General features: G+C 37.9%; 2 protein-coding genes across 2 annotated transcripts in view; both read left to right on the forward strand.

The window, feature by feature from the left end:
- The window catches only part of LOC134652818 (uncharacterized), a 326718-nt gene that overhangs the window by 177482 nt on the left and 136892 nt on the right, over nucleotides 1-12344 (forward strand). The gene's annotated exons all lie outside the window — the stretch shown is intronic.
- LOC134652702 (putative nuclease HARBI1) lies at nucleotides 4629-7248 on the forward strand. Its single transcript, XM_063507865.1, has 5 exons — nucleotides 4629-4838; nucleotides 4982-5112; nucleotides 5707-5905; nucleotides 6883-7027; nucleotides 7115-7248. The coding sequence occupies exons 1-5, from the start codon at nucleotides 4629-4631 to the stop codon at nucleotides 7246-7248; spliced, it is 819 nt and encodes a 272-aa protein (XP_063363935.1).

Consider the following 12344-nt stretch of genomic DNA (forward strand, 5'->3'; position numbering starts at 1 on the left):
TGTTCGTTTAAATGTCTCAAGGGAGATCAATTGAAGGACTGGTAACGAATTGTTAAAGATGATCTATTGTATTTCAATTGGATCCAGTGTAATTAATTCCAGTGCTGGATTTAAAAACTGGTTCTACTTTTTGGCTGTCTGTGGCGTAGCCGTGGGCGAAAACCACATCTGCGAGGTTTTTCAATGTGGTTTTCCAAGGTAATAAAAAGATTGGCTTTGCGAGGCCGCAATAAGTGCGAGGCCGCAATAAGTGCGAGGCCGTAGGCGAAGGCCCCATTCGCCCACGCCTAGCTACGCCACTGTTGGCTGTGTGCGAATTGCGTAATACGCACCTAAAATCAACCGTAGTGGAGCATTAAGCAAATTAAGCCTTTTGTAGACATGGGCTTTTTGTATCTTATAGATTAAAAGAAAATTAAATATACCTGTCAGATGCAATAGTTTGAGACATGTCCCCGTAGGGCCTAGCACTGATGATGTCCACTACAAGACTAAGGATTCCGTTACTAAAATATTGTACATCACCCTTAACCATATAAACCAGTCCAAATAAAGGCTTTAGTGTAAACATTCCGGTACATTTGTGAGGACTGCAACTGTTTAAACAATATGAATTGTAGCCTTATCCATATTAACCTAAATACTATTATAATTATTGAAATATTATTAATAATTGATATGATATTATATTTATTGCGACTTATTGTTTGTGTTTTATTGAAATATCTGTTTGTAAGTTGATACAAACGTATCTGCCAATTGAATAACACAATTATAACTCGTTTATCTTTAGATTTAATTTAAATTAAATTTTCCAACTTTTAGCAATAACCATAAAGTCAATATTACTAACCAATCTATCGCCAGTCGAGCGGCTGGGTGGCGTATCTTTAACCTTTTGACCGCCAGACGGCAAAGGAATATGCCGTGCTCCCGACGCCAGGCGATCGCAATTATTTAAGCGAAATTGAACTTTACGGAGTCCCGCGTAAATCCCTATTCCTATTACATTGGCGAAGTTGTCGGCTGTAGACATCGTTGGCGTTCGTGGCAAGACTTTTCGATGACGGCCACAGCCGACTGTGGCGGTCAATGGGTTAAAAATATCAACTTTGTTTTCTAAGAGATAAGATAGAAAATCAAATTTAAGACTATGAGTTAATCTCAAAGCAGCTTTGAATTAAACAATCGGAAACATGCTTATTACAAGAAAAAAAAAGCGTTACCAAGTTTTAACAATATAGGTCTTATAGTTTCGGAAAAAAGTAGTTGGCTGTGACATACGGACGGACGGACAGACAGACAGACATTCAGACAGACATGACGAATCTATCGGGTTCCGTTTTTTGCCATTTGGCTACGGAACCCTAAAAACATACTTACTCGTATTTATTACATTTGAAATAAAACTATCAAAACGGATTATATCGCGTATAATGAATGTATAATATATCCCGAAGTTTCGAACCCTTTACAGCGTTTGTGGTCAACGGGTGAATGAGGAAAAAATTTCAACATAACGCGGTAAATAATTCATCATCACACTTAAAATTAAACAAATTACCCAACAACCAAAGCACAGACTTCACAACACCATCACTCATCGTCAACGCTTTCTTTAAAACATCTACTTTCATAGCAAAATGACTTGTAATTACACTATAAATATGATCATTAAGGGTTATATTAGCTAACGTCCGAAATGCGTATAGAAATGAATCTGTTTCCATCGAAGTAGTGTGTTCTAGAACGTTCAATAGTAATTGTTCGTTGATGATTTCGTTGAAATCGTCACGGCATGATAGTATGAAGAGTAGTTGAAGCGATGAATGTGTGAAGCGGGTGCGAGAGAGAGCCTGGACGATGAGTAGCGCGTGCTTTTTCCTAGAATAATAAAATTTTGGTTTTAATAAATAGTTTTTTAACTGCAGATTTGACTAGTGATGGGTAGGACATCAATTTAAAATGAGTTTATATGAGTACCTCATTTTCTAAAATGAGGTGTTACAATGTCTTACTTCAAATGAGGTGAGGTACTAGCATATTTTCAGCGTCGACTATTCCATTCATTCCAACAGCGAAATGTTTTTAAAAGTATATACATATTTATGTATTCATCACTTCCTTTATAAATAAATAAATAGTAATATTTAATTGGAGTGCAATTCTGGAGGTTAAGAATAGAACTTTTAGGAGAAAGATAATTTTAGAATCAAACTAAGAACAAAGTACCTACATACCACATAGCAACTTAATTTGCTGCTTTAATGAATAGAGGAGTGAAGTAAGACATTTTTGCGGTACAAAGTACTGCGACAAATTAACAAAATGAGTGGTACAAATGAGGTGCCTCACGAGTGAGCGACTCAACACTAGATTTGACTAAATTGATGTTACACCATCTAAAATGCTAAAGGGAGTACCTAATCTTAAACATTTAAGTATATGCAGAAACTGATTGTTAGATTCCTTACGTGCTAATAAGAAAGCAGAACAAGTTTTAACACCCTTAGCAGCACAAAAAAAATATGAATTCACGTATGATGTTTATCATAAGTATCATAACTATGAGGGTAAATCCGAAGTTATAATACATATAAGCCCATTTTGACCAGTCAATAAATAAACAGTGAAAATAATTCGATCATACACGAACATTATACACCGATAGCGATATGAGTCGTTTGTTTAAAAAACGCCAAATAAATCCCCATTTTGATATACTCAAAACTGGAGTTTTGTTTAAAGAAGGCTTAACTCTGATATAATACCTATCCCCAACTTTCGGAGACAGAAGCGTTTGTTTAAATGGGGAAGACCAAATTACCTGAAATTGTCGGCTGCCTGGTAAGCAAGATGCGCGAGAGCCGTGGCCGCGGCGTCGCTAACGTGGCTGTCGTGTGACGTCACCAGCGCCGGCAGCGCGGCCGCCGCCCCCTGCGACACGAGCACCGCCGCTGCGCCCGCGCACCCGCCAGCGCAGTTACCCAGTGCCCGGGCGCAGGTCGCCTGGTAACCAAATAACACCGTGGTGAAGACTTGTTTTTTACTTAATAATGTTTAATTTGAGTGGTTAAAACACTTCAAGTAATGAGGAAAAATGGAAATCTTCACCGCAGCTATGCGTCGATATGCGCCTCCCTAAGGCGTGTGAACAAAAAGGAAGGAATGGAATGATTCGCACGCTTCTGGTAATCTTCGGTAGCTCAGTTGCTTAAGAGCGATCGGACAGGTGTTCCAAAAGGTCGCATGTTCTAGTCTTGCCAGAAGCAGTGAACTTTTCAATTTTTAAATTAATATAAAAAATTGTAGCATCGCTTGCAGACATGTCTGCTTGTAATAATTTGCCTAAATTATTACCACCATCTCACTATGCAAGCTGGGAAGTGCAGCGATCAGGTAAGTTCCCGCTGCTCTTGCTAATGCAGTGCATGCGCGGGCATCTCCTAGCGATAAGTTACATATACAGCCTGCTGCATGCAGTGCGCGCTGAGCATCGTGACCTGGTAACAAAAGTTTATTAAATCACAAAAAATCTTAGTTCATATTCCAGCGTTGGTCAGTAAACCCAAAAATTAATATTGAAAGTTACCAGTCAGTTCTCTCACCAGGCCCCGTAGAGCCCCCTGTGTATTCAGGACCACCTCAACATGCTTGAGGTCATCCACAAGACTGTTCTTTAGTGTCCTGAGGTCTGATGCACTCATAGCAGTCTTGCTCTTTAACCTTGTTGCTATTTCAGCAACAACTGTTGGTGTTATGCTGAAATATTTTTTTTTGAATGAATGATTGCTTATTTGCATTAACAAGCGTATATGTAGATGATATGAAAATCTGCATCCCCAGTGTCGCCAACAAACGTATGTAATATTCTGGCAATGGGATTTCATTCAGGAATAAGCTAAAATTGCTTTACACATATGTTTACATAATGTTTAAAAGTGTTAGTTAGTATCAGGGATGTTGCGGATGCCGATTTTTTGACATCCGCGGATGCGGATGTCAAGATAGTACCATAAAAAACGTCAAATATTACATTTTAGTAATTTTTATTTCAAAAAAACGGCCAAGTGCGAGTCGGACTCGCGTTCCAAGGGTTCCGTACATTAAGTCCCACTCACGCTTGACTGCTCGTTTCTAATATGTTTTTTTGGTTAATGACTAAATTACCTAGCAGTCTAGCACTTACGCAAATGCTAAGACGTTCCTGTACCGACCTGCACCTCTAGCACAACTTGCCGCGACAGGGCGAGAAGAGACAGATGGGCGCGACTCGATGCCTTGTCGCGGGGTGGCAGCACAACTCACGCGCGGGAGAGGCGACAAACTCGCGATCAAATGTCAACAGACAAAATGACAACAGATCGCGACTTTGAACTAAAAACCGCAGCACAACTACCTTATTTGTAGACAAAATGTTCTCTCGTCTTTACGTCAAACCGCGAGTCAAAGTCTACGCGACTTGAGAGCGCGACTCTAGGGTGTTAGTGACATTTTGGGAAAAAATACTAAAAATCTCTTCGAAAAGTAAGTTAAAATTTGGTTCATTTATGTGAATGTTATTTAATTGCCTACTCCGTATCTTAGAAAGGAACAGGTACAATGTTACAAAGAACACATTTTTCAGAATGGCTTTGTTCTTCATATTAAATGAGGAAATACGTGCCCGAAAGATTCAGCGGGCTCGTCTCAGGGATTTAGCTAACCCCTTCGAGCTCCCGGAACAAGAGTTTTTCCACAACTACCGGATGAATAAGCCTATGGCTATGTACTTGTGCCGGGAGCTGGAAGATGCGTTGGCTCCCCGGCAACAACATGGCCTCCCTGTCCACATAAAGGTATATACTTAAGTAATCCAAAATAATTGCAATTCTATTTGAGCTATAAAACTGCACGGGAACATTATGAATGGGATTCTAAGTACATTTATACTCAGAATCTTTATCTTCATCGCGAATCATAACAATATCTACCATCGTAGGTGCTGGTTGCCATTAAGTTCATGGCAGGTGGCAGCTACCAGCGGGAGGTCGGACAGGACCACACTTTGTGCGTGGCACAAAGGACAGCCTCCAAATACCTAAGCCAGGTGGTCGCTGCTATTAACAGAAGGTATGATGTAACCCTTAAGCCGGTAATGGATAGTCCCCATTTTGTCTTTGATTATGATTAGGTAATATAAGAATTATGTAGGTAGGAGCGAAAAAGAAATTCTTTATAAATTATTAAATCTCCTATTATAATAAATATGGGAGACCGAGCCTTGCTCGGAAAACATATAAAAACTAAAAAATGCGCGTTTTCCCAGAGATAAGACCTAGCTAGAGCGATTTTTCGCCCCCGAAAACCCCCATATAGCAAATTTCATCGAAATCGTTAGAGCCGTTTCCGAGATAAATAAACAAGAATTGCTCGTTTAAAGGTATTAGATATATATATATAATATATATTAATTTAATATAATTATAATATATATATTATTATTATTAATATACAAGAATTGTTCGTTTAAAGGTATTAGATTATTATAATAATTAAACAATCGAAAATCAAACGAGGAGGCATAGCTATGGTTAAATAAGTATATAATGTAGGTATATACAATAGCGTTACTATTGTTAGAGAACAAAAGAGAAGACCTTTACCTACCTATAGTTCTGTTATTTTTTACGCTTGATTTCCACCAATTCATAGCAATGTTTTCAGCCTTAAACCTAAATGGATATGCTTCCCGGGTACCGAGGGGGAAAGACGAGACGTCGCGGCGGCTTTTGAACAAAAATATGGCTTGCCTGATTTGTTGGGAGCTGTCGACTGCACCCACGTCTCGATCTTTCCTCCTCCTCGACCGCACGGCCTGCAGTTCATCAACCGTAAGGGCAAGCATACCATCAACGTGCAATTGGTGAGTTTCAACAAGATAAAAATTGAGAGATGCTGTGTCAGGGACACAGCCGCAATGGTTTACGTGAGACGTTGGTGTGGATAGCTGATGCGAAAGTGAAGGCCGAGCTTCGCGTAGGGTCGAAGGCCCGAAGCGTCCAGGCTATCAATGCTTAAACACAGAACTATAAGTGTCTAAATGCGAAGGCCGGAGGCCGAGCTCCACGTAGGGCCGAAGGCCCGAAGTGTCCAAAATGTCAGTTATGTGTTTAAGCACTGACATCCTGGATGGTTCGGCCTTTGCATTTAGACACTTGTACTATTGATGTATGTTTGAGAACTGACCTCCTGGATCCTTCGGGCCTTCGACCCTACGCGACCTCAGCCTTTGGATCATGCGATTTAGACACTTGTACTTTAAAATAGGTACTTGGTAAAGTTACGGGAACGCTTCGGACCTTCGAATCGGTCCTACGCAGAGCTCAGCCTTCAGCCTTCGCATTTAGTTAAGGGGCCCACTGATTAACAGTCCACCGGACGATATTGGCCTGTCAGTTAGAACAAAAAGATGACAGTTCCGAACAACTGAGAGGCCAATATCGTCCGGCGGACTGGTAATCAGTGAGCCCCTTTAGACACTTGTACTATTGCTTTGTGTTTGTCGAAGTCGAGTCGGTCACCAATTACGTCAAACAGACACTTCGCGATTTCTGCAAACAACTTGTGCGCGCTGGGACCCCATGGACTTAGAGTTTCAGTTTTCAGACCTTCTTATGTTGACGTAGTAGGCAACTAGATTAAAATTTCATAATAATCATTATGAATCTATAGCTTAAATAATATTATGGTGCGGTAATCTTTACAAGGAGGATGTTCTAAAATCTAAAGGACAGCAAATATATATTTATGAATAGGCATATTACTTATATCAATTCCTGTAAACTAAATAAAATACTACGTTATTGAAACACGTTATCTTCACAAATTTTTAACTTTTAGATCGCTGATGTAAACTGCAGGTTGCTGCACGTAAATGCGCAGTACCCGGGGAGAGTCCATGACCAGTTCATTTTTAATCACTCCGTGATTAAAAATGAGATGCGCCGGCTGTACGACCACAGAATCGGGTCTTATTACCTGCTGGGTAAGTATAATATATAAATTATACAGAAATATATGTAAGTATGTACTTATTCACAAAAAAATCTTTAATTTGATTATATAATTTCAGGAGATTCAGGTTACGGACTGGAGCCATGGCTTATGACTCCAGTCCTTAACGCTGCCCCGGAGTCTGCGGAGGAGCGGTACACAGCGTGGCACTGCTTGTCCGCAACACGATCGAGCGGACCAACGGATACCTAAAAGGGTCACTGCGTTGCTTGGGCCTGGACCGCTCCCTGCACTACAGCCCAGAAAAATCGTGCCGCCTCATATACGCATGTTGTACGATATACAACATCATGAAGCATTTCAGGTAATATACATTACGTCTATCGTAGGCTACAATGATTCGATCTGAACAGGGTGCATGGGTATAGTACGGCTCTTCTCAGGTGAACTTTTCGCTTCGAGCCTTAATCTTTCAAACAAAGGCCATTGTCTCTATTATCGCAAAGCCGCTAGCTCGAGCGTTAGCACGTGCCAGTACAACATTCATATTGAAAAACAACCGTTATCGTCATAGTATTAAGGTTCAAATTTAATGTCACTGATATTCTAGATATTACGTTTTGGTAGTGTAGGACGATAGACCGCCCCGAAGCGATACGGCACTCATATTATTTTGATACTTAGTGTGGTGTTAAAAATGAAACACGGTTATTTATGATAAAGCGTTGTATATCTATATATATAAATGCAAGTGTCCTGACTGACTGACTGACTGACTGACTGACTGACTGATTCATCAACGCAGAGCCGAAACTACAAAAGCTAGAAAGTTGAAATTTGCACACTAGGTTGAATTTATAAAGTGTACAAGAGATAAGAAGCGATTTTGGAAAATTCAACCCCTAAGGGGGTTAAAAAGGGGATGAAAGGTTGTATGGGGTGCAAGTTTTATTTTAAGCTAGGAATTTGAAACTTTGTAAAAATGTACTATATTAAAAAACAAGAAAACTAATTTCTACGTTTTCGAAAATTCATCCCCCAAGGTGGTGAAAAAGGGGTTGAAAGTTTGTATGGATATCAAATATTTTTGGGAGTGTTGGACTTGAAACTTTGTATATGGAGATATTATTATAAGACGGGAAAAGTAATTTCAGCGTTTTTGAAAATTCATCCCCTAACAGGGTTAAAAAGGGGTTGAAAGTTTGAACCCATTACAAATGCTTTGAAACTTCTTAGAAAGACATAATAGCCGATGACAAAAAAAAGGAATTGCGACGTTTTAGGTAATTCAACCCCTAAGGTGGTAAAAAAGGGGATGAAACTTTGTCCTGGGGTGCAAATTTTATTTTAAGCTAGGACCTTGAAACTTCGTAAAAAGGTACTAAATTAAAAAACAAGAAAACTAATTTCTGCGTTTTCGAAAATTCATCCCCCAAGGTGGTGAAAAAGGGGTTGAAAGTTTGTATGGAGATCAAATATTTTTGAGAGTGTTGGACTTGAAACTTTGTATATGGGGATATTATTATAAGACGGGAAAAGTAATTTCAGCGTTTTTGAAAATTCATCCCCCAAGGTGGTGAAAAAGGGGTTGAAAGTTTGTATGGAGATCAAATATTTTTGTGAGTGTTGGACTTGAAACTTTGTATATGGGGATATTATTATAAGACGGGAAAAGTAAATTCAGCGTTTTTGAAAATTCATCCCCTAACAGGGTTAAAAAGGGGTTGATAGTTTGAATCCATTACAAATGCTTTGAAACTTCTTAGAAAGACATAATAGCCGATGACAAAAAACAGGACTTGCGACGTTTCAGGTAATTCAACCCCTAAGGGGGTAAAAAAGGGGATGAAACTTTGTCCTGGGGTGCAAATTTTATTTTAAGCTAGGACCTTGAAACTTCGTAAAAAGGTACTAAATTAAAAAACAAGAAAACTAATTTCTGCGTTTTCGAAAATTCATCCCCCAAGGTGGTGAAAAAGGGGTTGAAAGTTTGTATGGAGATCAAATATTTTTGAGAGTGTTGGACTTGAAACTTCGTATATGGGGATATTATTATAAGACGGGAAAAGTAATTTCAGCGTTTTTGAAAATTCATCCCCCAAGGTGGTGAAAAAGGGGTTGAAAGTTTGTATGGAGATCAAATATTTTTGTGAGTGTTGGACTTGAAACTTTGTATATGGGGATATTATTATAAGACGGGAAAATTAATTTCAGCGTTTTTGAAAATTCATTCCCTAACAGGGTTAAAAAGGGGTTGATAGTTTGAATCCATTACAAATGCTTTGAAACTTCTTAGAAAGACATAATAGCCGATGACAAAAAACAGGACTTGCGACGTTTCAGGTAATTCAACCCCTAAGGGGGTAAAAAAGGGGATGAAACTTTGTCCTGGGTGCAAATTTTATTTTAAGCTAGGACCTTAAAACTTCGTAAAACGGTAATTAATTAAAAAAACAAGAAAACTAATTTCAGCGTTTTTAAAACTTCATCCGCCGAGGTGGTAAAAACGGGGTTGAAAGTTTGTACGGAGATCAAATATTTTTGAGAGTGCGGGACTTGAATCTTTGTATTTTGGGATATTATTAGAAGACAGGAAAAGTTGTTTCAGCGTTTTGTAAAATTCATCCCCTAACAGGGTTAAAAGGGGGTTGAAAGTTTGTATGGAGTTCAAATTTTATTTTAAGTTAGGAACTTGAAACTTCGTAAAAATATATGTTATTAAAATACAAGAAAACTAATTTCAGCGTTTTTGAATTATCATCCCCTAAGGTGGTAAAAAGGGGGTTGAAAGTTTGTATGGATATCAAACATTTTTTCGAACGCGAAAATACAGGAAAAATAATTTCAGCGTTTTGTAAAGTTCATCCCCCAACAGGGTTAAAAAGGGGTTGAAAGTTTTAATCCATTACAAATGCTTTGAAACTTCTTAGAAAGGCATAATAGCCGATTACAAAAAAAAGTAATTGCTACGTTTTTGGAAATTCAACCCCTAAGGGGGATAAAAGAGGATGAAAGTTCGTCTTAGGGTGCAAATTTTATTTTAAGCTAGGAACTTGAAACTTTGCAAAAAGGTATTAAAGTAAGATACAAGAAAACCAATTTCAGCGTTTTTGAAAATTCATCCCCTAAGGTGGTGAAAAAGGGGTTGGAAGTTTGTATGGATATCAAACATTTTTTCGAACGCGTGACTTGAATCTTTCTATTTGAGGATATTATTAGAAGACAGGAAAAGTTATTTTAGCGTTTTGTAATTTCATCCTCTAACAGGGTTAAAACAGGGGGTTGAAAGTTTGTATAGGGTTCAAATTTTATTTAAAGCTACAAACTTGAAACTTCGTAAAAATGTATTTTATCAAAAGAGAAGAAAACTAATTTCAGAGATTTTGATAATTCATCCCCCGAGGTGGTGAAAAAGGGGTTGAAAATTTGTTTGGATGCCAAACATTTTTTTGAGTGCGGGACTTGAATCGTTGTATAAAGGCATATTATTAGAATACAAGAAAAATAATTTCAGCTTTTAAAAAATCATCCCCTAAAATGATTAAAAAGGGGTTGAAAGTTTGTATAGGGTTCAAATTTTATTTAAAGCTAGGAACTTCAAACTTCGTAAATAGGTAGTTAGGTAGTAGGTTTTATTAAATAGAGGACATGAAAATCTTCTAAGGGGGTTTAGAGGGATTATATCGAGGACAATTTTATTCAGTTAGGGGCTTGAAACTTCGTAGGTTGTGAAAGACAAAGTCTTATGCGTTGTATAATATTAATAATTAACAAATGATTAACCGTCCTACCGCAATCACTTGCTGCACAATGTTCTAAGCTAATGTAGAATATATAACCACCAATTCACAAATCCACGCGTACGAAGTCGCGGGCAACAGCTAGTTTGTTATATGTATAACAAAATCTAAGGTAACAATGTAAATTTAAGATTAATAAGTTTAACATAGGTATAATCAACATTTTTCCGTGTAGGTATATAAACAGTTATACGTACTACTAGATAAAATCGTATCATAAAAAATCAGATATAATCAATTTCTTTCTTATAACCGACCTTTCTTCTGACCGTTGACACGTGACGTTTTGTTAGAAAAGCTGTACGCTTCAAAGCTCCACGTTTGCCTTATCAGTGTTTTTATTGTCACTATGCGTCGGCATCACATCAGAGGTGCTAATTTAACAGTATCGTTATTTTAAAGATAAGAAAAAATAACAATGCTTGCAGCTGCACCTTTGTAAATTATTACATTTACCACCGCAAGCTAATAATTTAAATAAAACAATATAATAAATAACCACGTTTCATTTTTAACACCACACTAAGTATCAAAATAATATGAGCGCAGTATCGCTTCGGGGCGGTTTATCGTCCTACACTACCAAAACGTAATATCTAGAATATCAGTGACATTAAATTTGAACCTTAATACTATGACGATACCGGTTGTTTTTCAATATGAATGTTGTACTGGCACGTGCTAACTCAAGGAGCAAGCGGTTTTGCGATAATAGAGACAATGGCCTTTGTTTGAAAGATTAAGGCTCGAAGCGAAAAGTTCACCTCAGAAGAGCCGTACTATACATGCCTCACCGTCTTCTCGACTATGTGTTTGATTGCTCGATAATGATTGGGCCTATAAGTGGCCCTATAGTTAAGAAGAGTCCAAATCGCAGCGGCCTCTACAGGCCTCTATGGGCTTAATATATTTTATTTTTATTTATTTTGATACATTAGCAGCTCTTGGAGCTGATGCATGTAATATATTGAAGCACTTGTACTTTATTTTGAGCTTATTAAAGTTCTAAAATGTGTACCTATCCAGTCTATTTTTGAAAGCGTTAACCGAGGGTGCACTAACAACAGTTCCACACATTTACCACACGATGCCAAAGATGTGTAATTTTTTTAATTTCTTACTCACTATACACTATTTTAATGTAATTTTATTGTTACTAGGGTGGAAATGCGCGAGTTGGACGAAGTAGACCCTGACAATGACCACAGGCCGGAGCCTGTACCACAGGCGGCATTATATCAGGCGGCCTTGAGAAAAAGGCAGGATATCATTCAAACATATTTTAATTAGGGCTTGCATTCCGGATATCCGTCCTATTTACTATCCGGATTTAGTTTAAGTTGATATCCGGATAAAACGAATAATTCGAATATTGCAATTTTAAAGAAAACTATTTTAAAAACGTTTAAAGTTATAATGGTAATCACGTTGTCGGTTGATTTTAATTATTTTGATACATTTTTACGTTATAAAAACTGTTTATTTCAATATTATTATCGACTACTCCCTAATTTTTTTGATATTTGAGATATTCTTAATGCAGATCGA

The sequence above is a fragment of the Cydia amplana genome, chromosome 12, assembly GCF_948474715.1.
Source record: "Cydia amplana chromosome 12, ilCydAmpl1.1, whole genome shotgun sequence".
Classification (NCBI taxonomy): domain Eukaryota; kingdom Metazoa; phylum Arthropoda; class Insecta; order Lepidoptera; family Tortricidae; genus Cydia; species Cydia amplana.